The sequence below is a fragment of the Drosophila tropicalis genome, unplaced genomic scaffold (assembly GCF_018151085.1).
Source record: "Drosophila tropicalis isolate 14030-0801.00 unplaced genomic scaffold, ASM1815108v1 contig_878, whole genome shotgun sequence".
NCBI classification, from domain to species: Eukaryota; Metazoa; Arthropoda; class Insecta; order Diptera; family Drosophilidae; genus Drosophila; species Drosophila tropicalis.
In genome coordinates, this window is record NW_027173374.1 from 17,381,043 (window position 1) to 17,406,856 (window position 25,814).

Here is a 25,814-nt window from a genome sequence, read left to right on the forward strand (position 1 = left end):
AAAGAATTTGCCAATCCTTATCTAACTTTTTTTTGAAATCTAAGCTAAATAAAAGAAAATCTACGAAAACAATATGTACAGAAAATGCTTTTGTGTTTCTGACAATTATTACCAATTATCTCGTGCTTATGCCTTTAACGCTTCTTTAGAAGTAAATTTTTTTATAACAAAGATATATCTAAGGATAAATTATTGTTTAAAAGAATTTGCCAATCCTTATCTAACTTTTTAATGCAAACTCTTAGGACCAAAAACGTTGATTTTTTTAAGTGTACCTAGGCAAGATACTTTACTATTTATATGCTTTATAAATGATAAAGAATGTCGTTACATAATATGTAATTTAAATTTTAGAGCAGGCTGTGTTTAAGAATAAACATGGTGTTCATCTGAAGCGGCTTCACCAAATCAGATGCACTAAAGAAAACATAAGACAACTGTACTTTTGTCACAAACAAGTAATCTAGCATATGACTAGAATTACAATCAGCCACACACATTGTAGAAAAACACTTGTAATTCTAAACTAACCCAAAAGATCACAACGGCAGGATGTCAAGTGGCCGAAGCCGTGCCCAAAATAATAATAATTTTCAACCCCCGAAATCTTGGGTTTGAGTCTCATTAGGATAAGATATTTTAAGAACAATTGTTACCTCCTAGAGCCTAAGATTCCCTATATAAACTCAATACTTGTGTTAATAAAATCAGTTCATATTTTGAATTCAAAGAGTGAAGATGGTGTTTTAGTTTGCGGTGCTGAAATCCTATTCAGGCTGATTAAAAAGATTTTAGCTTATAACTTTCCATAGTTAAATACTCTGTATATATACTCACTCTGTTTTAAATCCTTTCACTTTTAGACACGAAAGAAATCTGCTTTGACCTGCAATTTGCAACTCTTTTTCGATTATCGCTTCACTGTACGCGTTTCAATACACGAAAATGACACGAATAGTTTATATATATGGAAATGGCAAGGGCTCTAGCAGGTGCTGGGACACGTTGTCTCGCAACTAGCCAACTTCAAATCCTAACTGACCGCAAAGTATTTTTACTTTGGACTTTATGCCAAGCAGCAGACGACGACTATGTGGTAACGACGTCGACAGCGACGTCAGCGGCTGCTCGAAATAATAACAATAAAATAAAAAACTTTGCAAAAAAAAAAAAAAAAAAAAAAAAAAACAAAAACGGAAAATACTAAACCAAAGCAAAGGCAATAAAAACCAAAAACGCGAATCAACGCGAAAAGCAGCTAAGAAGACGGTACACTACCCTACTTTACTCCTTCTCAATGCAGCGTTGCAAAAGGAATTATGGTAGCGTCGTTACCAGTCGCTGCTGCTGCTGCTGCCACTTCTGTGTGTGTGTAGTGTTTCGTTTACGTTGTGTTGTTCGTAGTGTTGTGCTAATTTGTGTTTGCGGCTTTCGCACATCAAACAAGTACCAAGAAAACAGCCAACAACCGCCTGTTGTTGCTGCTGTTGTGGTTGTCGGTCAGCACTCACATAACAACAAAAAGAAACACAAAATGAAGTTGACCTGCTTTTTGGAAACGAACGAAAAAAAAACCCTTCAAAAGTGGAACAAATTTACATAGGCTCGGTCCAAATTATGCATGCCTCCGTTGATATTGAAATGGTCGAGCAAGTTGAACTCCCATTGCCACACTCCAAAGCAAGCACAAATCCAAAATCTAAAGGCAAAGGCAAAGTAAAGCCCAAAGGTGAATCAAGAATCGCCATTTGCAGGCGATAAACACGTCAAGCAGGCGCAAGAAGCCAGCAATAACAAGAGGGAAAGGAAAAACAGGGGGGCGCAGTGTGTTGAGGCAGGACGTCAATGTCGATGTCGGCTATGCAAATGGTAGTTTGCAGTGCTGCTGCTTCTGCTGCTGCCGGCGTCTCAGGAAGTCGTTACAGCAAAGAGGACGCGCCAAAGAGCAAACCAACGGCAACCTTTGTGGGTCAAATGTTAAACAAAAGAAAAATGAAAGTGTCCCGCTTTTCACCACAAATAAATCAGTGGGCACAGTTAAGGTAGAACTTGGCTCAAATCCATTAACATTAACACCCAGTTGTCGCATGCAAAGTGCGAATAATTGAAATCTATTTAAAAACTTGGCCAATGTCATGCCAGGACAGACACAGCGCACTATTTGTTACACAAGACATTACGTATACGCCCCGTACATTTATGAGCAATCATGTTTAGAGTAACGCCCAACCAAAGAACGAGCATGTAGCTATGTTGCTGTTTTGACTTTGCCGAAGATATTTCCAATTTAAAGTTAGTGACACACACACACAAGCTTACGTGTCACTAAGCAAAAGAGGAACGCTGGGTGTGTCATGGATGGCAAATTGTGGTAAATGAAGACGACTCCTAAACTCATAGAAAAGTTGCCCTTTGAGAGCATTTATGTTTGCATAACTATTAAATCGAGTAATTTATTTGATGACCTCAGTCAACTAAAAACACTATATATAATTGACAATTTGCTGCTCCCAGCCAAGGTCAACTTTTAGACCATTGTCCAATGGGGGGCATTTAAAAATGTGTTAGCAAAAAACGAAACGAAAATCCGAAAAACAACAAACGACACGACACGAAAAACTAAAATTTCGCGATTTTATCTCGAAATAAAATAAATGATTGCAATGGGCTGCTTGCTGACCCAAATACACAATCAAAATGAGGAAAAACTAAGGAAAGGGATCAAAGGGCTCACTGGGCAGCCACTGAGAATCGCTAGCTGATTATTGCTAATTGCGCCCAAGGAAATAGAAACTAACTCTGTGTGTTTGTTTTTGTTAAAATTAATTTTCGTGCCCCTTTAAATATGCAATGCAATTTATTTTATCGATAATTGAGTGGCACAAGGTCGATGACAATATTTTGTTCCAGCAATTGAGAATAGTTAAAGGGCAGGCGGCGTTGCCTTCAATGTCAGACGAAAGCAATTTCCAAGCTAAGAAAATTAACAGCAACAGCAGTAGTAGCAGGCAGCAACAAAAAACAGGCCGACTGGAGCAAAAACAATACAAAATTTCGTTCAGTAACAAATATTGTTGTTAGGTTTAAAAAAAGTGAAACCGAAACGAATCCATGGCTCATCAGGTAGGCCAAGTTCACCAAATGTCAACGAATAATTATTTACCTATTAACCTATATTTTACTCTATGCCCATAGTCAAATTTGATGCCTGAGAAGGTGAACAAAATTTCAGTTTTACGAAAAATGATCGGTTTAGATAAAAAAAAGCCAGCTAAAGACTACGTAGTACCAAATAATTCGGCCTTTAATTTGCAACAAAAAACCGGCACTGCCGATCCTCCAATTTCGCAGGTCTTAGAGAATACAACAAGCAACGGCAACAACATTAACAACAGCAGCAACATGAGCAACAGCAAGTGTCCCCATTGCGAAAATATGGCCAAGAATTTTCTGTATCTGGAGAGCCTGATACGTAACAATAGCGATAAGGGTGAACATAAATGCAACTTATGTGCCTCATCGCTAAAATATCTACAATATGTTAATCGGAATATCATGCAAGTGTTTGGCAACACTGACTCAATTGCTAAGGCAGCTCGCTCATTCTCCAAGCAACCGCCGCCAGCTCTCAAGTATTTAGTGGCCAAGCCGCAACAGCAGCAGCCGCAGCCGCAGCAGCAGATGTCACAGAAGCAATTGGTTCAGCGTGCCAAGGGCGGTGCCGTGATTACCAAGCAGAAATCGGCGAAAAGTCTCAAACCGAAGGCAGCGACAACTACAAAGACGAAGACGACGACGACGACGGCGAAATCAGTTGTGAAGTCTCTCAAGTCCAACAGGTCCAGCAAGTCTCTCAAGTCCCTCAAGTCGGTTAAATCAGCGAAATCATCAAAGAGCTTACATAAAACGAAAGGTAAATCCAACTCACCGAAATCGGCTGGCTCCAAGAACAAGATCGGTCATGGCAAAATGCAACTTAAGCGCAAGTTTCGTATGCCCAAGATAATTAGCCATACTAGAATGACACGCAGCGCCAGTCAGTATCACAGTCTGGGTATTATACGTTCCAAGTTGGCCAACAAGGCTAAAAAGCAAAAACAATTGGCCATCAGGAAGCGTAACAAGGATGCACAGCCCACAAGCATCAATTGGCAATTGTTGAAAAGGAATTTACCCAAACGTCACAAAATGCCGCTGGCAACCAAATAGAGTGAAAGGGAAGGATGGCTCAAATGTGTTACACGGACTAGAATCATCGTTGTACGTTGGATGGAAACACAAACAAATTCACCCACTCACCACCATCATCTCCATCTCAATCACCTCATTAACATCACCATTACTTGCCTGAAAACAACTGCCTTCTAAATTCTTAGTAAAAAGCTGCTACAAAAACAAATCGAAATAAAATCTAAATCAAATGCCATCTTCAAAAAATCAAAAGTTATTCTATCTTCCTTTAACTTTCAGAGTAGGCTTTCAGATACACGAAGCATTTTCATTTCATGATTTCATTTGATAAGAAAAAGTAAAACAAATTATTTCTAAAAAATAAAAACAACAAAAAAACATAGCAAATAATAATAATTATGGCCGATGATGACGACAAGAAGAAAAAGGAAGTGGTGGGTAAACTTCCTTCTGCTGCTTCTCGCTCTCTCTGTCTGTTCCTTTCAAGATTTTGGATTCCACTTTCTTCTTACAGGTTGACAATAGACCAGAGTTTTTCTGGAATTATGTGAGCAAAACCATGCGTCTGAAGCAAGAGAAATGGACAAAAATGATAACAACAAACGAGTACAAGGTAAGATTTCATCATCTTCAACAGCAGCATCTTCAGTTCAATCCTGATGACCAGGAACGCGGCATCCTGCTCTTTTGACACTCTTCTGTCACAAATTTTTAATTTGCATAATTTGCTGCCGTTTGCCGTTGCCAGGCCTGCAAATCTGCTAAACGCGTTGGCCTTTTTTATTTCATTTTTTTTTGTGTTGTGCCTCTTTTTGAAATGTGGAATTATGCGGCAGGTGGCAACGGCCTGGAGGCCAGTGCCTTTTTTGTACGAATCCCTTTTTTTAGGTTTTTTTTTGTTTTTCCTTTTGCCTTTCCTTAGAAATGTTGTTTGGCTCTTTTGTTGTCATTTAGCGCGCTTTTAATTGTTGCAAATATTATTTTTATTTCGAGTGTTGACAGGCACGCAATTAGCGTCCACTCTCCCGCCCACATTTCTTCCCTCCCTATCGTTGCTGACCTCGTTTGTTTAAAGATTTTTTTTGTTGTTGTAGGTTGGTTGACTGCCTCAAAAACAACCGCCATACTTCAATTTTCAGTTAACGACCAACGTCCAAATATTTTCACAATTTAAATGCAAGTGCCCTGTTGTGTGTGAAAGGGATGGGGGAGCTGGGGGGAGGAGGGGGTCGATGGTATGATGGGAATTTGGGCTTTTAGCTAAGCAGATTGCCAGCCCAAAGTGACTTTCAGGCCGCGCACGGCCGGCAGTTTGACAATTTTTCGCCATACAAACTCAAATATGCCGCAAACGCAGCTGTGCTCCAGCTACCAGCTCCCATCTGTACACTCCCTTCAACCCCGCCTTCTAAAAATGTGACTGACCCTTCATTTGTTTACCCTCACCATCAGTCCATTCAATTGGGTGAATGGTGGGGGTTGCCCCTTGTTGTATTTGTGTGGGTGCACGCTTCGTTGGCCATTTGGATAAAACTTATTAGACACAAGTGTATTTAGCGCATATGTGTCTGTTCCTCCTCCCCACAGTCTGTTTGTGTTTGTGTGTGTATATGTGTGTGTGTGTGTAACTAACTGCGGGCCATTCTTTAGGCAAAACTAGATAGTACGTCCAAAAACAACGCACTTATATACACACATACAAATGCAGATACCTACATATATCAATCGGATGCCCGCAGCATTTTTCTGCTGTTGTTATTGTTGCTACGGCCCAGGACCAGGACGAGGACGAGACCCAAAACCTATTCGGCACAGACCCTCTGTGCATTTGAACAGAAATAATATTTTACCAAACTGACTGAGTCTGACTGAAGCTGCTGCACTTAACAAAATTTGTTTCGGCCTTTCCTGTTCAACTCATTTTCTATCGATGCCACATTAGAAAAACTTTTCGTTAGTTATTTCGGCTCGAAATTCAACAATTTCTTAAACAGTTTCTTTATGCATACTTCTTAAGCTCTTTTTTTTCATTTTTTATTAAATAGTTTTCTTATAAACATAAATGACTTTTTTGTTGCTTACCTTTCCGCATTTGTTATATTTTTTTGTCTCTTTTTTTCTTCTAGTGTGGTAAAAATTAAACACAAAAAATACCAAGCCTTCAAAAATCTGTGTGACGTTACTGCACAATTCCTTTGTAATTAGATAACGCAAGAGAGCAACAACAACAATGCGACCACAGCACTTCCGCTTTTCCTCGTGAATTTTCGTTTCGCTTCTCGTTTTACGTAAAATGTTGAGAGCATTTTCTGATTATTTTGCAAAATCGTAACATTTACCGTTGCTCTTTACCCGCTCTAGTGTTGCTTTTCTTCCATTTCGTTGCCTTCACGGCCCAGAAGGGTATAGAGCTTAATTAGCCACGCCCCCTGCCCAGCACTTCTCACAAACGTTAGCCCTATGCCTATGCATGGTGTGTGCTGTGCCTGCAGAATCCTCGCAACATTGAATGCACAGTTAAAGAGTAAATTTTTCGCGGCCTTTTTCAATTGAACAATATTATCTTCGACAGGACCTGATAATGGAGTTTCTCAACAATCCGAACGTACAACGACTGATATTCACTTTGAATTCGAGTTCCCAACTCTATCCCACGAACAATTTTCCGGCAAAACCGCGCTCAAAGGTGGCCTATTTCATACGAAACTCCCGACCATTATATCTAACCGAAGAAAATATGTTTGATGTGAGTAGATAAATAAAACGATTTGGCTGAAACAGAAACTAAAGCTCTTCTTTTAGTCACTAATGATTGGTGATCTATTGCCCAATCCTCTGGCAAATCTTTCCGTACTCTGCGATGAGATATTTTTCCCGTTGCTTAACAATCCTGTCAATCAAACCGGATGGACTAGTGTGATAGTTAATGACATGAAAACGGAATCACAAGAGATGCGTAATGGCATAGCACAAATGAAGGGTTTGGTCATCAATCGAACTATATTTCCATTGCCCATATGCATGGATGAAGTAATGGAAGCGGCTCCGGCTATTGCAGCAGGGTGAGTAGTGTAATATAAAGACTCTAAAAGAAAAATAACTGTCTCACCCTGTCCTTCAGAGATCTTTCCGTGGTAAATCATTTGATGAAACATTCATTAGAGTTCATGGTGGTTAAATGGTTAGATTCTGTAGAAGATTTAGTTGGCATTAAGCCATCCGAGAAAATATATTCCAAAGAGAAATATCCTTTGCCAGAGGCGTTATTCCAATTCTGGGAATCACGCTTAGAGAATCTTGATAGTTTGGTTGACCAATTGTGCGATAAACGTATCAAGACCATAGGTTTTGTGTTGGAGAAAATTCAATCGGTATTCGAACATTCGTATAGACGGATTGTGGAACTTGTTCTGGAGGCTTTAGCCGAAGCTAGAGATATAACCAAATGCCTGGCACCACTGGTAAGGCAAAGATATTACATAAGACGAATTTATACAGCTCTTGCGTTTTTGTAGAAAAAGAAAATGGATAAATTTGAGAATAGCGACATGGACGAAAATCGACCCGAAATTCGTCCACTTATGCTAACCGTTGGATTGGTCTGGGGACATTCTCGTTACTTTCATACGCTCAACAACATGACATTATTCTTCAATCTATTACATAATTCAATTATTGAATGTGCCATACGTACAATTGAACCAGATTCTATATTTCAAGGCGACATAGATGAGGCCTATAAGAAGGTCGATCAGAATATTCAACATTTGGAGTACTATAAGTAAGTCAATCTCCCTATGTAAATACTTTCTTTAATTTCTCACCATTTGTAGAACTATTTACAAGGAATGCCGTAATTCCTTAAAGAAATTCAAAATTGGCACCACATTCAATTCTCAAGATTGGACTTGGCATCCCGAAAAGGTATTCCACCGTCTCGACGGCTTCATGTTGCGTCTGGGCGAGCTCAAAGAGCTGTTCAACACAGGTCGTGATTTTCAGAAATTAGAAAAAATCGTCATGGGTGGACTAAAGGGACGTCAAATTACAGCTGCTTTGGAGAAAATTCTCGATGATTACAATTCCATCTATCGAGAATGGACAAACATACAATATAATCCATTAGATCCGGAAGCAGAGAACTCTGAATTTGAAAAGGATCGCCTGAAATTTATGCAGAAAACAGATGTAATGGAGCGCATGATATCCTTTCAGTTTGAGAAGGCACTCGAGGATACACACGATCTCTTGCTGGCCGGACAGCTTTTATTACGTCCAATTATCAGGGAACACATTGAACCATTTATGCACATTATAGTCGATGACTTTGAGGAAGAAATTCTAAATGTGAAAAAAGATTTTAATGAGTTTAAACAGATTTATCTGGTAGCGGGAGAAGAAGTAAGTTGCATGATAGTTGACATGATAACATAGTTGACTATGATATTCTATCATCTCAGGAATTGCCCACAGACGATTGCTTTCCGAAAATATCGGGAGCTGTGGCCTGGCTTAAGAAACTTCGAAATCGTATAACGGCAATGCATAAGGAACATGAATTATACGAATACCCGTTAGTGTTAGAAAGTTACTAATTGATTCATTAATTTTGCATTCTTTGTTTTAGCATTTTTGAAAATGAACGTGGTCGCAATGTCATGGATATCTATGACCTAATGTTGCAGGAAATTGATGATTTCATTAAGCAGATATTGGACAAATGGGTTGTGGAATGCTGGGCTGGTATACAGCAAGGCATGGCTTTGACTCTTTTGGAAAAGAATGAACAAGATATACTGAGTGTAAATTTCAGTGACAATCTAAAAACTGCCCTTAAGGATATTAAAGTATTGCGTTTGCTCCACTGTGAATTGACGCCACAGCTAATGAAGTTCTTTAGTCGCGAGGAGGAGCTATGGGTAAACATGACTAACCAAAACTAATACTAATAATAATAATAATAATTAATTATTTCTATTTATAGCAAGCGCGTATTAAATTAATGCGCATTGCTGAATGGTATAATGATATCCATGAAAGAGCCCATGAAACTGAGAAAGGTTTAATTGCCACCGAAATGACCATGATTGAGGAGCAAATGAAGCCCCTTATAGAAAATATAACATGGAATGAGTTTAGTAAGTGTTTGGGGTCCAATCAAGATTAAATTGCGAATATAGAATAAACTTCCTATTAGGTCAGAAATTCATTGTGATGATTTTCAAAATGGTTAAATATTTGCATGATCGTTTGGTGGCCGCCCAAGAGAATTTGGAGGCCATTAAGGAGAGTATTCGATCCTGGGGCAAAGTGCCGCTTTTCCAACGCAAAGATTTCAATCCCACACAAATGTTATATACAGATCCAAGGGAACCCATTTTAAACAATCGTATGGAACAGGCGAATATCACTCAACGTCTCATTGATCTACTTACATACATTAATCTAAAACTATTCTTTGATATCCCAAGACGTTATAGTCTGCCACCAGGTGAGGCTGGTGAGGAAGAGGATGAAGGCGACGGCATTTGGCCACCAATTATAAGTCTGACCATGATGACAAATATTGGCAAAGTGAAAAAAAACGTGATGGCGGCGAGGAAGAGTATTTGGATGAGGAGGGTGAAGAGGAGCAGTCGGAGAGCGAAGAGGAAGTGATTACTGCATTTCATCGATATGAATTGCTCAAGGGCGTCAGCGAAGAGGAACGTCTGTTGTTTCGGACCTACGAGCAGTATGTGGATACAATCATAGCTGAAAATCTGTTGGATGCAGTCATCACCAGCACCACATACCTGAGATTGGAAGTGGAGAATCGTTATGAGAACAATGCACCCATTTTTGAAATATTTATGGAATTACAAGAGCCAAACGTTGTTTATTTTCTCAATTTGGATCCAAACTCGAAAGCGGGTTTCCTATTCTTTGTGGAAACAATATTAAGTAGTATCAATGAAATGATGAATCTGTTGTATCGAGTCGCACAGGATCCCACCGAGGTGACGGGTGAAGAGCCCATACGTTTCATGTGTAAGTAGCTGGCAAAAAGTAATGATTAATATCTGTTTCTGATTACTTCTTCTGATTTAAACAGCCGAGTTGGAAAATAAACCCGATTTGGATAAGCAGCGTTTTGATATTATAAACAAAATCAAAATGGCAATGCAGTCAATACGAGTGCACGGCAAGGGTTATATGGAGTACTCATATCTCTGGCTCTGGGATAAGAACAAATATTTAATGGAGGTCAAAAAGTATGGCCGTAATTTGACCCTAGATGAACGAGATGCCGAAGCGGAACTAGAGGGCAGTTCAGGTGTGAAACCTTTAGGGGAAGAGTATCCACCTTTATCGGTTTACAAAGAACAATTGGATAAGTTTATAGAACTGCAAGATCAAGTACGAACCTGGGAAACTTTTGTTGACTTTTTTGTCTTTCTGCGCCTGAATACGGCCGGTTTCAAGTCCTCAGTACTTAGTCAAGTGGGACAATGGATTAGTCTCTTTAAAATGGATCTAATTAATCGGGTAAAGAACTCACTGGTAGAACTTCAAGCCTTTGTGGATGAGGCAAATGTAGTACTCAAAATGGAACTGCAGAAAGATGACTTTGAAGGCCTCGTAAAGATTCTTTCTGTTTTGAATCAGATCAATGAGAAGCAATATGTCTACGATTATATGTTTGAGCCTCTGAAAGAAATTGTTGATCTTCTTAAGCAATATAATTACGAGTTCAAGGACACAGAGTTAGCTCAATTAAATGAGTTACCCGATGCCTGGATGAAGGTTAAGCGACAAGCAGCCACCACAAAGCAAATGATTGCACCCATTCAGAGTTACCAAGTAGATTTGATAGAAAAGCGCATCATGCTCTGTGACAACATGTCAAATACATATCGCAAAAAGTTTGTACTTAAAAAGTTCTTTCATGTTCCCTGTCCCAATTGCTATGAACTAATAGATGAGGCTGATTTGGAAATTGTGGCTCTAGAGGAACGACAAAAGAATCTCGCTGAATCGGCAGTTCTGTTCGAGCTGCAGGGACCAGATGCTGCCAAAATTGAGTTATGTCGCAATGATTTGAAACTGGTCAAGGTAATGTGGGACTTTGCCATTACCATAGAGTCGACAATTAATGACTGGAAGAAGACACCGTGGAAGAAAATAGACATCGAGACCATGGATCAGGAATGCAAGAAATTTGGTCGTGAATTGCGTGGCCTCGACAAGGCCATGCGTGGCTGGGAACCGTTTATATTTATGGAAGCATCACTAAAGAATCTGATGACCTCACTGCGGGCTGTCACAGAATTGCAAAATCCAGCCATACGTGATCGTCATTGGATTGAACTAATGCAAACGACCCAAGTGAAATTCAGCATGGACGATTCGACAACTTTGAAAGACCTTATCGATCTGAATCTGCACGAGTATGAGGAGGAAGTCAAGAATATTGTGGATAAGTCAGTCAAGGAGATGGCCATGGAGAAGCAATTGCGCGATATAGCTGCTGCATGGGCCAATATGGAGTTTGGCACAGAAATTCACGAGAGAACTGGTCTCAAGCTGCTTAAGGCATCCGAGGAGATGATCGAAACTCTAGAGGATCATCAAGGTCAGCTACAGAATATGGCCTCGTCCAAGTACATTTCATTCTTTGAGCATGAGGTTCGCACATGGCAGCAAAAACTATCGAATGCCGATCAAATTATTAGCTCATGGTTTGAAGTTCAACGCAAATGGCAATATTTGGAGAGCATTTTCATTGGCTCTGAGGATATACGCTCCCAATTGCCAGAGGACTCTAAGCGCTTTGACTATATCGATAAGGAATTCAAGGCGCTGTTGGCCCAAATGAACTCTGATAAGAATGTGGTAAGGTCCACTAATCGATCAGGCAGCAAACTTTACGATCACTTGGAATCGCTTCTCAAGATGCTGCTACTCTGCGAGAAAGCTTTAAATGACTATTTGGAGACGAAGCGTCTTGCCTATCCGCGTTTTTATTTCGTTTCATCAGCCGATCTGCTGGATATTCTATCCAATGGTAATAATCCCTCTATGGTGGCTCGTCACTTGACCAAACTCTACGATTCGATGGGTAAATTGAATTTAATTTCTGGCTCAAAACAAGCTGCTGGAATGGTGGCCAAGGAATTGGAGGAATATGTACCATTTCTAGAAAATTGCGATTGCAGCGGCAAGGTGGAAGTCTGGTTAAATCGTGTCACTGACAAAATGCGCGACACTTTGCGTGATCAGCTGAAACGTTCTCTTTCCCATTACGATCATAAGCCGCGTCACGTCTGGATCTTTGAATGGCCTGCCCAGCCAGCATTGGTGGGCACTCAAATTATGTGGACAGCTGAGACAAACGATGCCTTTATTAAAGTTCAGCAACGCTATGAGAATGCCCTAAAAGACTACAACAAAAAGCAGGTGACTCAGCTGAATAATCTCATTCTCTTGCTGCTGGGCGATCTAACTGCCGCAGAGCGTCAAAAGGTAATGACTGTGTGCACCATCGATGTGCATAGTCGTGATGTGGTATCCACGATTATAGCCAAGAAGGTGGAAGTCCAAACTGCCTTTCAATGGCAGAGCCAATTGCGTCATCGTTGGGACTCAAAGATCGATGATTGTTTTGCCAACATTTGTGATGCCCAATTTCGCTATGACTATGAGTATTTGGGCAATACACCTCGTCTAGTTATTACTCCTTTAACAGATCGTTGCTACATAACACTGACCCAATCTCTACATTTGGTTATGGGTAAGTTTACATTCTAGAGGTCGCGGGATGTTTAAATGTAATTGCTTGCCGATTTAAGGTGGAGCTCCCGCTGGTCCAGCTGGTACTGGAAAAACCGAGACAACCAAGGATCTTGGTCGCGCCTTGGGCATGATGGTGTATGTGTTCAATTGCTCTGAGCAAATGGATTACAAATCGATTGGCAACATACACAAAGGTCTGGCCCAAACTGGAGCATGGGGCTGCTTCGATGAATTTAATCGCATCTCTGTTGAAGTTCTTTCGGTGGTGGCTGTCCAAGTCAAGTGCATACAGGATGCCATCAAGAGCAAAAAATTGATATTTAGTTTTCTGGGCGAGCACATTTCATTACGAAATACGGTGGGTGTCTTCATTACCATGAATCCCGGTTACGCTGGTCGTGCAGAGCTGCCGGAGAATCTAAAGGCACTCTATCGTCCTTGCGCCATGGTTGTGCCTGATTTTGCACTGATTAGTGAAATTATGTTGGTGGCCGAGGGATTCCAAGAGGCACGTCTACTGGCCCGCAAGTTCATCACGTTATACACACTGTGCAAGGAGCTGCTATCCAAACAGGACCATTACGATTGGGGTCTGCGTGCCATCAAATCGGTGCTAGTCGTTGCTGGAGCCCTAAGGGTAAGTGCAAATGGGGGAACCATCCTAACAGGCTATAATTAGCTAACGCTGAGAAAAGGATAGCCCAGCCTAACCTAGTATGTAGTAGGGGTAGGTCGACAAATGACCTACAATAAGATTTAGTGTCCTCTCATGCAACTAAACTTAATATTTCACGTACATTTAACCTCCGGGTTTAAATGTCGTAATTTTCTCATTGGCATCGCCAACGCTGCGAAGCATTGCACGAATGTTTTACTGTCTCAAAGTTTGTCTCAATTACGTGCGTGCCACAGACTGAGGCAGCAGCAGCAGCTCATCCCCCGCATGGGAAAAGTGGGGAAGGGGAGTTGTGGCGAAAATATTAAGACTATTGCTCGATTACTCAGGGTCGAGAGGAACCGAAAGCATCGCAGCCGCCACCCGTTTGTCATTGGCAACTTTTTAATTAAAAGTTTCACTCGGGTAATGGGATATTTGCACTACAAAATGCCACGACTACGACGAAAACGACAACGACACGAGGATGGCGTTGGCGATGGGCAATAGTCGATGGGCGATACCACGATGCTTCTGCAATATTTGTGGGTGTCCATCCTTCTCTGCCTGTTCTCCTTCCTCTATTGGCTGCAAGTATCTAATTGCCAAAAGGATTTGCGAAACTTCAGCCTTACACCGCGATGACCTCTATCTTAATTTGTATACCCTAAATAAGTGAATAGGTACATTTACTTATTGAAAGCTTAATAGATAATTATGCGTTTAGCAAGTCTTTGTTTACACTAAATTCTAACAACATGGATGGGTGAGCATTGCGATTTAGAGACTTGAAGTGAACCGAGATGATGATAATTTATTTTTAGGGTATTTAAAAGTCATATAATGCCCATATTAGCTTGGCCGTTGTTGTTGCTATTGTTCTTGGGGCAAACTTTTTTGGCAGCAATTGCCAAAAGTATGCCCAAACGCTATGGCTACGTGAGCCAAACTAATGAGCCGCAAAAGTCACGTGCGCAATTAGCCAAGCCCGACCAATTTTTTCCATTTCTTTTTAATTAAAGATAACGGTGGCTCGTTTTCTTCTTTCTTTCTTTATGATTGTAGCGCGACGATCGTCAACGACCAGAGGATCAAGTGCTTATGCGAGCTTTACGTGATTTTAATATACCCAAAATTGTGACCGATGATGTGCCCGTGTTTATGGGGCTTATTGGTGATCTGTTTCCGGCCTTGGATGTGCCACGTAAACGTAATCCTGAATTTGAGGCTGTGATTAAGCGCTCAGCATTGGATTTAAAGCTGCAACCAGAGGAGGGTTTCATATTGAAAATTGTACAGCTGGAGGAATTATTCGCAGTCCGTCATTCTGTGTTCATTATTGGTTTTGCGGGCACAGGCAAATCGGAAGTGTGGAAAACGCTAAACAAGACATATCAGAACCAAAAAAGGAAACCCCATTACAATGATCTTAATCCCAAAGCAGTAACCAATGACGAATTGTTTGGCATAGTTAATCCGGCCACACGTGAGTGGAAAGATGGCCTTTTCTCTATATTGATGCGAGATCAGGCCAATTTGGGGGGAAGTGGCCCAAAATGGATTGTTCTTGATGGTGATATTGATCCCATGTGGATTGAGAGTCTCAACACAGTGATGGATGACAATAAAGTGCTGACTTTGGCCAGCAACGAGCGTATTGCTCTGACCAAAGAAATGAGATTGCTCTTTGAAATTGCTTCATTGCGCACAGCCACACCAGCCACAGTGTCGAGAGCGGGAATTTTGTATATTAATCCACAGGATTTGGGCTGGACACCATTTATACAGTCCTGGCTGGGCACTCGCTCAAATTCCAGTGAGGTGGCCACTCTGAATGTTCTGTTTGACAAGTATGTGCCACCATTGCTGGAAGCGTTTAGAAATCGATTGAAGAGTATTACACCAATATCAGATATTGCCCGCTTACAGATGACATGCTTCCTTCTAGATAGCATGCTAACACCACAAAATGTGCCTAACGATTGCCCAAAGGACTGGTATGAAATTTACTTTGTCTTCTGCATTGTTTGGGGCTTTGGTTCTTCGTTGTTCCAGGATCAGATAATTGATTGGCGTAATGAGTTTAGTAAATGGTTCCTCAATGAATACAAAGCCGTTAAATTCCCACCGTCTGGAAATATTTTCTCATTCTATATAGACAATGACACCAAAAAATTCTTGCCCTGGACAAATTTGGTGCCAGAATTTGAGTTGGATACAGATTTGCCATTGCAATCTAATTTGGTCAATACAAATGAAACAACACGCTTGCGATTTTTCATGGACACTTTAATTGAGGCCGATCATCCCTTAATGTTAATCGGTCCATCTGGATCGGGCAAAACCATATTGATGAATGCCAAACTGAATGCCTTGCCCACCGAGAAATATGCAGTGACCAATGTGCCCTTTAATTTCTATACAACCTCCGAAATGTTGCAACGCATTCTAGAGAAACCATTGGAGAAAAAAAGCTGGACGTAATTATGGTCCCATAGGGACCAAGCGAATGATCTATTTTGTGGATGATATGAATATGCCAGAGGTGGATAAATATTTCACTGTACAGCCACATACTCTAATTAGACAGTTTATGGACTATCACCATTGGTATGATCGCCAAAAGATGACCCTGAAGGATATACACAAATGTAACTTTGTGGCCTGCATGAATCCATCTGCCGGATCATTTACCATTAATCCAAGATTGCAGAGACATTTCTGCTCCTTTGCTGTAAAGTGAGTAATTTTATTATTTTTCTGCTTAAGAAGAGATTTCTTGATTTAAAACCATTTTCTACAGCCAGCCCAGTCAAGATGCCTTGTTCCATATACTGAACTCCATTCTCTCGCAACATATAGAGAATCCAGTACACAAGTTCGACAAGAGTGTAATTAGGCTATGTGAACCACTGGTGACGACTGCCATAGCCCTTCATCAAAAGGTTGCCTCATCTTTTTTGCCCACTGCCATTAAATTTCATTACAACTTTAATTTGCGTGACATAGCCAATATTTTTACGGTAAGATCTTTGTATCGACAATCAGGCAATCGCAATTAGTTTCTGTTCCTCTTCAGGGAGTTCTCTATGCGAATAATGAGACCTGCCCAAATGCCAATCTAATGATACGTCTATGGGTTCACGAGTGCTATCGGGTCTACGGTGACAAATTGGTTGACTACACAGATATAGGTAACTTTAAGAAAATTGTTGCCGACGTGGTACGCAAAGGTATTGATGGTTTAAATGACGACATTGTTTACAAGCAACCGCATATATATTGTCACTTTGCCAAGGGCTTATCCGATATCAAATATATGCCTATTAGCGACTGGGATAGATTAAAGTCATTGCTCGAGGAGGCTCAAGATCGTTATAATGACTATGTGGGAGCCATGAATTTGGTGCTCTTCGATGATGCCATGTCTCATGTGTGTCGCATTAGTCGTATAATTGAATCCTCAAGAGGATACGCCATGCTAATCGGTGTCGGTGGTTCGGGCAAACAGTCTCTAACTCGACTAGCGGCATTCATTTCCTCGTTGGATGTATTCCAAATTCAACTGACCAAAGATTATAGTGTTAATGATCTGAAGGCAAATATTGCCACTCTTTACTCTAAGGCAGGTGTGAAGACAACGGCTTGTTGTTTCCTCCTTACCGATTCAGAAGTGGCACGCGAACAATTCTTAGTGCTGGTCAACGATTTATTGGCATCGGGCGATATTCATGAGTTATTCCCTGACGATGAGGTTGAGAATGTGGTCAATGCGGTGCGTAATGAGGTCAAGCAATTGGGCATTATGGATAGTCGTGAGAATTGTTGGAAATATTTTATTGAAAAGGTTCGGAGCTTGTTAAAGGTTGTCCTTTGCTTCTCTCCGGTCGGTGCCACACTGCGAATACGTTCACGCAAATTCCCGGCTCTGATTAATTGCACAACTATCGACTGGTTCCATGAATGGCCACAACAGGCCTTGGAATCGGTGTCGATGCGCTTCCTTTCTGAGATATCAGTATTGCCCAAAGAGTTGGCACTTCCGGTCTCCAATTTTATGGCCTATGTACACAAGACTGTCAACGATATTTCTCAAGTGTATTTGGCTAATGCCAAGCGATATAACTACACCACACCCAAATCATTCCTCGAGCTTATTGCTCTCTACTCCAAATTGCTTCATGAAAAGGTCAAAGCCAATTTGGATCGACGACTGCGTTTGGAGAACGGACTCATTAAGCTGGCAAGTTGCACCAAAGAAGTAGACGCCCTCCAAGATGTTCTAAAACTACAGGAGGTCGAACTGAAGATAAAGAATCAGGAAGCAGACAACCTTATTGTTGTTGTAGGCACCGAAAATGAAAAAGTCTCAAAGGAGAGAGCATTTGCCACCAAAGAGGAAAAGAATGTGCGCCAAATCGAAGAGGAAGTTACGGCCAAAGCCAAAGTATGCGAAGAGGATTTCCTTAAAGCACAGCCGGCTCTTCTTGCCGCCCAAGAGGCTCTAAACACACTAAACAAGAATAATCTGACGGAGTTGAAGTCCTTTGGATCACCGCCAGATGCTGTGGTCAGTGTTTGTGGTGCTGTTCTAGTTCTATTCTCTGTAAAGGGTAAAATACCGAAAGATCGTAGTTGGAAAGCGGCCCGTGGCATGATGGGCAATGTGGATAAATTTCTCGATAATCTAATCAACTACGATAAGAAACACATTCATCCAGATATTATCAAGGCTCTACAGCCTTACGTGCAAGATCCAGAATTTAGCCCCGAAAAGATTATCTCAAAGTCATCAGCTGCGGCCGGTCTATGTTCTTGGGTAATTAATATCAATCGATTCTACGATGTCTATCTCATTGTGGAACCCAAAGAGCGTGCCCTGGTTGAGTCTGAGAAGGAATTAAAAGATGCCCGTGATAAATTGACCGCCCTAAATCAACGTCTGACCGAACTGGAGGAGCAACTCAATGTGCTGCAAGGAGAATACGATGAGGCGTTGGCCAAAAAGCAAAAATGCCAAGACGAGGCGGACAAAACAGCCTTTACCATTGACATTGCAAATCGACTGATTGGTGGTTTAGCCACTGAAAAAGTACGCTGGACAGAGTCGGTCAAGAGGTAAATTAAACACGACACAATATTTACTTTTCGATATTAAAGCAACACTTTGTCTCTTTAGTATTACATCAGGTATAAGGCAGTTGCCTGGAGATATTCTCATTATATCCTGTTTCATATCATATGTCGGTTGTTTCACCCGCGCCTATCGCATTGAACTTCAGCAAAAAATGTGGATGCCCGCTTTTATTAAAAGCCAGGTAAGTTCAAAAATAGGAAAAAAAAAAAAAGTAATAAATGATTGTTAATCATGTGCCATAGCCACCGATACCATCAACTGAGGGCATTGATCCCTTTGAAATGATTTGCGACGATGCTCAAATAGCCGAATGGAATAATCAGGGTTTGCCCAGTGATCGCATGTCAGCGGAAAATGCTGCCATTTTAGTTCAATCTGAGCGTTACCCATTAATGATCGATCCGCAGCTGTAAGTCTTTTAAGATGAATAATTAATTATATTTTTACATACAGATTATGGTTCCTTCAGTCAAGGTATCAAATGGGTGAAAAATAAATACGGCACCGGTTTAATTGTCCTGCGACTTACGCAAAGAAACTATTTGGATCATGTGGAGAAGGCCGTCAGCAATGGCAGTGTTTTACTTATTGAAAACATTGGTGAAAATGTCGATGCCGTGCTCAATCCACTGCTGGGACGGATGTTGATCAAAAAGGGCACCGTTCTCAAGATCGGAGATCGAGAAATTGACTTTAATCCGAAGTTCCGCTTGATATTGCATACAAAATTGGCCAATCCTCATTATAAGCCCGAAATGCAGGCCCAAACGACTTTAATTAATTTCACAGTCACTCGTGATGGTCTCGAAGATCAACTGTTGGCCGAGGTGGTGAAAGTAGAACGTCCCGACTTGGAAGCCATGCGTACGCGGCTCACCCAGCAACAGAATCACTTTAAAATTACACTCAAATTTCTGGAAGATGATCTTCTAGCGCGTCTATCCTCTGCCGGTGAAAATGTCCTCGAAGATGTAACCCTAGTCATGAATTTGGAGAAGACCAAGAAAACCGCCGATGAAATTGAGGTCAAGGTGGCCGAGGCTAAAATAACCGGTGTACAAATCGATTCAGCACGTGAGGCTTATCGCCCGGCTGCTGAGCGTGCCTCCATTATATACTTTATATTGAATGATCTTTTCAAAATTAACCCCATCTATCAGTTTTCGCTAAAAGCCTTCACTGTCGTGTTTAACAATGCCATGCTGAAGGCCACTCCAGCGGAGAAATTAAAGGAACGTGTGGAGAATCTCATCGACTCGATTACCTATTGTAGTTACGTTTACACGTCGCGCGGTCTTTTTGAGCAGGACAAACTGATCTTCCTTACCCAAATGTGTATACAGATTCTGGTAAATGCCGGCGAAGTGGAACCCAGTGAGCTTGACTTTCTGCTACGCTTCCCCTATATGCCTAATCAAACCTCCAATTTCCCCTGGTTAACCAATTTGGGCTGGGGTGGCATTCGTGCCCTTACAAATTTGCCAGCTTTCAAAGGTCTGGAGAAGGACTTGGAAGGCTCGCACAAGCGTTGGAAGAAATATGTTGACTCTGAGAGTCCAGAAAATGAGAAGCTTCCTGGTGAATGGAAGGGTAAAACAGCTATCCAAAGACTATGCATAATGCGTTGCATTCGGCCCGATCGTATGTCGTATGCCATGAAAACGTTCATTGATGAGAAACTGGGCTCCAAATACATTGATGCAAGGTCGGTGGAATTTGCAAAAACATATGAGGAGAGTAGTCCCGAAACTCACATGTTCTTTGTGCTATCACCTGGTGTTGATCCACTTAAGGATGTGGAGAAACTTGGAAAAGTACTAGGCTTTAGTTTCGATCAAGAGAATTTCCATAGTGTTTCTCTGGGTCAGGGACAGGAAATTGTGGCAGAAAGGGCTATAGAGACTGCCTCACAAAACGGTCACTGGGTCATATTGCAGAACATTCACTTGGTGGCACGTTGGTTGCCAAGTCTTGAGAAAAAAATGGAATCCTCCCTCAACAATGCTCATCCCAATTATCGACTCTTCCTTAGCGCCGAACCCGCTGGCGACCCTACAATGCATATACTACCTCAAGGCATTTTGGAGTCGGCCATTAAGATAACCAATGAACCGCCCACTGGTATGTTGGCCAATATACATAAAGCTCTGGACAACTTTAGCGATGAAACCTTGGAAATGTGTTCCAAGGAGACCGAGTTTAAGGCTATTTTGTTCTCACTTTGCTATTTCCATGCTGTGGTCGCAGAACGTCGCAAGTTTGGTCCACAGGGATGGAATCGAGGTTATCCTTTCAATGTAGGTGACCTCACTATATCGGTGTATGTCCTCTATAATTATCTTGAAAACAACACAAGAGTTCCGTGGGAGGACTTGCGGTATTTGTTTGGTGAAATTATGTACGGCGGTCACATTACAGATGACTGGGATAGACGCCTTTGCCGTACTTATCTGGAAGAGTTCATGCAACCGGAACTCATCGACGGCGAACTGGAGTATTGTCAAGGTTTTCCAGCTCCCGGTATTCTCAAATATGCCGGATATCATCAATATATTGATGATAATCTACCGGGAGAAAGTCCAGCTCTGTATGGCCTTCATTCGAATGCTGAAATTGGTTTCCTCACTACAGTTTCGGAACGTCTATTTCGCATAGTGTTTGAATTGCAGCCACGTATGTCGAGCGGTGGCACTGGAGGTAGCGGTGAATCAGCCTCACAAGAGGACATTACAAAGGGCATCATTGAGGATCTGCTGGACAAAGTGCCCACACCATTTAATATTCTGGAACTAATGGGTCGCGTTGAGGATCGCAATCCGTATATAATTGTGGCCTTCCAGGAATGTGAACGCATGAATATTCTAATGGCCGAATTGAGGCGCTCTCTAAATGAGCTCGATTTGGGTCTCAAAGGTGAACTAACAATATCATCGATTATGGAAGATCTAATGCTTTGTCTTTATATGGACCAAGTGCCCGAACAATGGACAAAACTGGCCTATCCCAGTTTGTTGGGCTTACAATCCTGGTTCGCTGATCTTATGCAGCGTTTGCGTGAGCTCGAAGGATGGGTGGCTGATTTCCGTTTACCCTCTTCCATATGGCTAGCTGGTTTCTTTAACCCACAGTCGCTTCTTACAGCAATTATGCAACAGACGGCACGTAAAAATGAATGGCCCCTGGACAGGGTGTGTCTCAATTGTGATGTGACCAAGAAATTCAAAGAGGAATTCACGTAGGCCATGAATAGATTCAGATGTTCGTTTGTGTGAGTGGGCGGTACTAATAATAATTTATTTTCTATATTTATAGATCACCACCAAGAGAAGGTGCCTATGTGAATGGTCTATTCATGGAAGGAGCTCGCTGGGATATGAAAATGGGTACCATAACAGATGCCTTCAACAAAGAACTATTCCCAGCCATGCCGGTTATCTATATCAAGGCCGTCACCCAGGACAAACAAGACACAAAGAACATTTACGAATGTCCAGTCTATAAAATTCGGTATGCCAACAAAACAACAAGAATAACACACAAATGCAGAAGAGACACAAAACATCACAGCTAGCCATGTCTAATCGCTGACGGATATCCGTAGAGAAATTTGCTTGCTATTGTTTTTTTCTGCTTTCGTTTTCGTTTGTAGATGGATTCGATTTTTGTTCCTTTTCAAGTTTGCTGAGTGTGTATGTATGTATGTGTGGGTGAACATTGCCTTTCGATTTCCTCATCCACTCGAACTAACATCCTTCCTGCTGCTGACTTGTCATCATGGCCAATGTTTTGTGTGTGTACTGTGTCTGGTCAATCGTCAGTCGACGTCAGCCAAATAACAAATCTCCCCTTGTCCGTTTGTCAATCAATTCTGAATTGTTTATTGAATGTTGTCGTTAGGCTGCCATCGCCGCTAAAGTTACTTGCGGACCAATAGTCAGTCAACCAGACTCTCAACACTGCACAAAAGACGTTTGTGCAAGAAAATCTTTTAGTTTTTTGATTTGAAAACTTCATTGCAAAAAGGGACAATCAAATAATATTTTATATTTTTACGTAACGATTAATGCTTCCCAGACTACCATCTGATTTTCTTTATCGCTGTGTCTAATAGTAAGTTTATTTCTAGTCTTAGAAGTGATATCCCATAACAATTATAGTTTCGTTTATTTTTGAAACGACTTTAAGCTTGCCTCATTCGAAAGGTTAATAAATTTTGGAAAAATTTTTGCGAGTGCTTTTAAGATATTGTTTACGCTGTGTGTGGTGCCAAATGCGTTTGTTTCTTCTGCTCGTTATCTGGAGATTTGCTGTTGTATTTTCTTTATTTCATTGAGTGCTTTGTATGCGGTCATTTTTAAATAGATGCCGCATACCAATGTTCTCATAAATTTACCCAAATGGAAATGCCTTTTGTTCGTAATGAAATAGTGTGTTGACACACACTCGCACCGTCGATGGAATTGCTTTTAAATCCAGTTTGCGCCTCTACCTCGAACCATAGTTTACACTCCATACTCCCAGTCCTTGCCATGTGATGATTTGTTCACCCATAATGAAACTCATCAGCAGCAGCTACAACATTGGACAAAAAGAAAACTTGCAAGCAAAAACTCATTCGCGGCGCTTGGCATAAATTCAAAAAGCAAAATGAAAACAGAAAAAAGGGATAAACTACGAACCCACTTGAATGTAGTAAAAGCATTTTACAGTTTCATTTTTCATGGCTCAGCGCCCGACCAATGTCCGTTTCTGTCGCGGCACTGTGTGCGGCTTTCGTAAGATTTACTTAATTCGAAATGTGCCGAGGCCATCATCATCATCATCGAGAAATTCCTTTTAAAATCAATTTGACGTTTATTTTTCTTGCGGCTTTCTTTTGTCCGCACTCCATTTCCCTCCCTTTACATTCATACTATTTCATTTCGTTCATTTTTGTTCCTTCGTTGCTTTTCACTTAATGTTTGACTTGGACTGTGAGCACTATTTATGCACATCTTTTATTTTACAGGCTACGCGGACCCACTTTCGTTTGGACATTTAATCTGAAGAGCCGTGAGCGTGCCAGCAAATGGACCTTGGCTGGCGTTTGTCTGCTCCTGCAGACATAAGCTCCTGCTGACCACATTCCACTCACTAACCAGTGGCATCAGTTAAACAAACTATGTAAATTGATCCATTTTGTGTGGGTGACAAACCTATCTACTCAAATGTATTTCCATACACACAATATTGATGAGCGGCACATCCAAAAAAGAAAAACCATGCTGTATTTGCCAAAGGAGTTAACTGAATTCAATGCTGAATAAATTCATTAACCAGAGAAGAAGAAGACGACATCATCAAAACATTAACACATATTTGCCATTTAAATATACCAACAAAACATATTCGTTGCAAATTCGCTGTCTCTGGGAAACCAATTTGGCAAATAGAATCTTTTCACATCTGTTCCCGTTTCAAAATTCGCTGGCGTAACTTTAAATTAAAATTTTAATCAGCTGTTTCAGATTTTCAAAGGAAAATGAGTATAGGTTGGATCTGTGTCAATTTGTTACTGAAACGAAGGAAGGGAATAAATACTACTTTCATAAGAAATTATTTAGAAATTATCGAAATTTGATAGACTTTTAAACGATTAAATCTTATTAAATTATTGGGTATTCTTTCCAAACATAATAAAATGCAATTAAATTAATTTTAAAAGATTTTTAAAAAGATAATTTAACTTATATAGAGATAGATCTAGTTATCAATGGCAAGGTGTTTTTTTTCCACACTCTTAACCCACATTTTGTAATACCTTCTTGTAGAAAAGAAGCAACACCACAAAAGTTGCGGCTACCAACGAGAACGAGGGCAATGCATTTGTCCCTTGGGCGCAAATGGATGCAACCAAGCATTGCAAATCCGAAAGTAGCATGAGGCAGGAAGTTCTGGAGAACCAGGAACAGAGTGGAGAACAGCGGGTGTCTGCCATGAGCTTGTTTTTGATGTGACGCTGATATTTTAAAGTAGAGTTCACATCAAAGTTACACAGCATTTCGGCATGATGGCTATCCCCGAGTGGCACAGACCACGAAAAATAGAAAAAACAGTCAGTCATATGCGTGGGTATGTTAAGCTTGACAACATGAAGGAACAACACTTACATATGCAGTACAAATTCTAAATTATGCAGTGAGTAAAATCCTGCAACAAAGCTTGCCACAATTAACAAATCTTAATAATTCTGCAGTACATTAAATTTTAAATGAGTAGGTTTTAAGCTAACAAACAAAGATAGGCTAGTTTTCTGTAGATAACAAGTTCTTTTCTGGAATCCAGAATCCCTTACTTGGACATTACAACAAGTTGTGAAGAGAAAAAAGAGCAGCAAATGTTTACTAATTTAATGTAGGAAATTCATTAAAACTCAATAGAATTATCTTTACCTCTCTAACAGAAAATCCACAATCTGTTTGCTGGGCATCTGTAGAGTCGATTCTTGTTTAAGAATAATCTTTACTGGAATCTGAGTGTGTGTTAGTGTACTTGCGGTAATTGCGTAGCATTTTAACTATGCCATACTACGGTCGGTTGCTGCGGGTGCTTTTGCCTGCTCTCTTACTTGACACATGTCAGTTGGTCGTCAGTCACTCAGTCAGTGAGTCACTCAGTGCGTTTGCCTTTTTGAACGTTGGCCATGCATTTGCTATAAATTCAACTTTGTGTGTCATACGTAAAATGCACTTGCCCACTTTCATCTCATTCCCATTTCTAGAGCACTTAAAATGTCCAGTTATGAAGTGGTTGAGCGGTTTTCTTTTGTCTGAATGTGCGAATATTAAGCATACGCCATGATGGACAGCAGAAATCAACAACTTTCATTGCCACCTTCATGCTCATCAGATGCGATGCCATGGATTTATGTTCCCGCCACGTCCGATGCTGATGATGATGAACAGTAGAAGAAGCAGAACAAGGTTGATGATGATGATGACTTATGAGCGGGCATAACTAACAAAAACTTGCTGAACAAACGGAAATTACATTTTGCTTAGTTCGTGTGCAATTAAA

At 40.8% G+C, this 25,814-nt stretch overlaps 2 protein-coding genes across 2 annotated transcripts; both read left to right on the top strand.

The window, feature by feature from the left end:
- The first annotated feature begins 2,977 nt into the window (after nucleotides 1-2,977).
- Nucleotides 2,978-4,443, top strand: LOC137585635 (uncharacterized). The gene is made up of 2 exons (XM_068301471.1): nucleotides 2,978-3,123; nucleotides 3,196-4,443. The coding sequence occupies exons 1-2, from the start codon at nucleotides 3,112-3,114 to the stop codon at nucleotides 4,207-4,209; spliced, it is 1,026 nt and encodes a 341-aa protein (XP_068157572.1). The 5' UTR covers nucleotides 2,978-3,111; the 3' UTR covers nucleotides 4,210-4,443.
- Nucleotides 4,444-4,506: 63 nt separating this feature from the next.
- kl-5 (male fertility factor kl5) lies at nucleotides 4,507-24,145 on the top strand. Its single transcript, XM_068301465.1, is given in 23 exon segments — nucleotides 4,507-4,625; nucleotides 4,706-4,804; nucleotides 6,764-6,937; nucleotides 6,994-7,253; nucleotides 7,313-7,652; nucleotides 7,707-7,972; nucleotides 8,025-8,592; nucleotides 8,652-8,764; nucleotides 8,819-9,110; nucleotides 9,176-9,329; nucleotides 9,389-9,759; nucleotides 9,762-10,221; nucleotides 10,286-12,964; nucleotides 13,023-13,603; nucleotides 14,687-16,087; nucleotides 16,089-16,360; nucleotides 16,425-16,644; nucleotides 16,701-18,739; nucleotides 18,801-18,939; nucleotides 19,001-19,167; nucleotides 19,228-21,993; nucleotides 22,071-22,265; nucleotides 23,767-24,145. Coding segments are annotated over 23 exon segments (13,692 nt in total). The 5' UTR covers nucleotides 4,507-4,589; the 3' UTR covers nucleotides 23,867-24,145.
- Nucleotides 24,146-25,814: the final 1,669 nt, after the last annotated feature.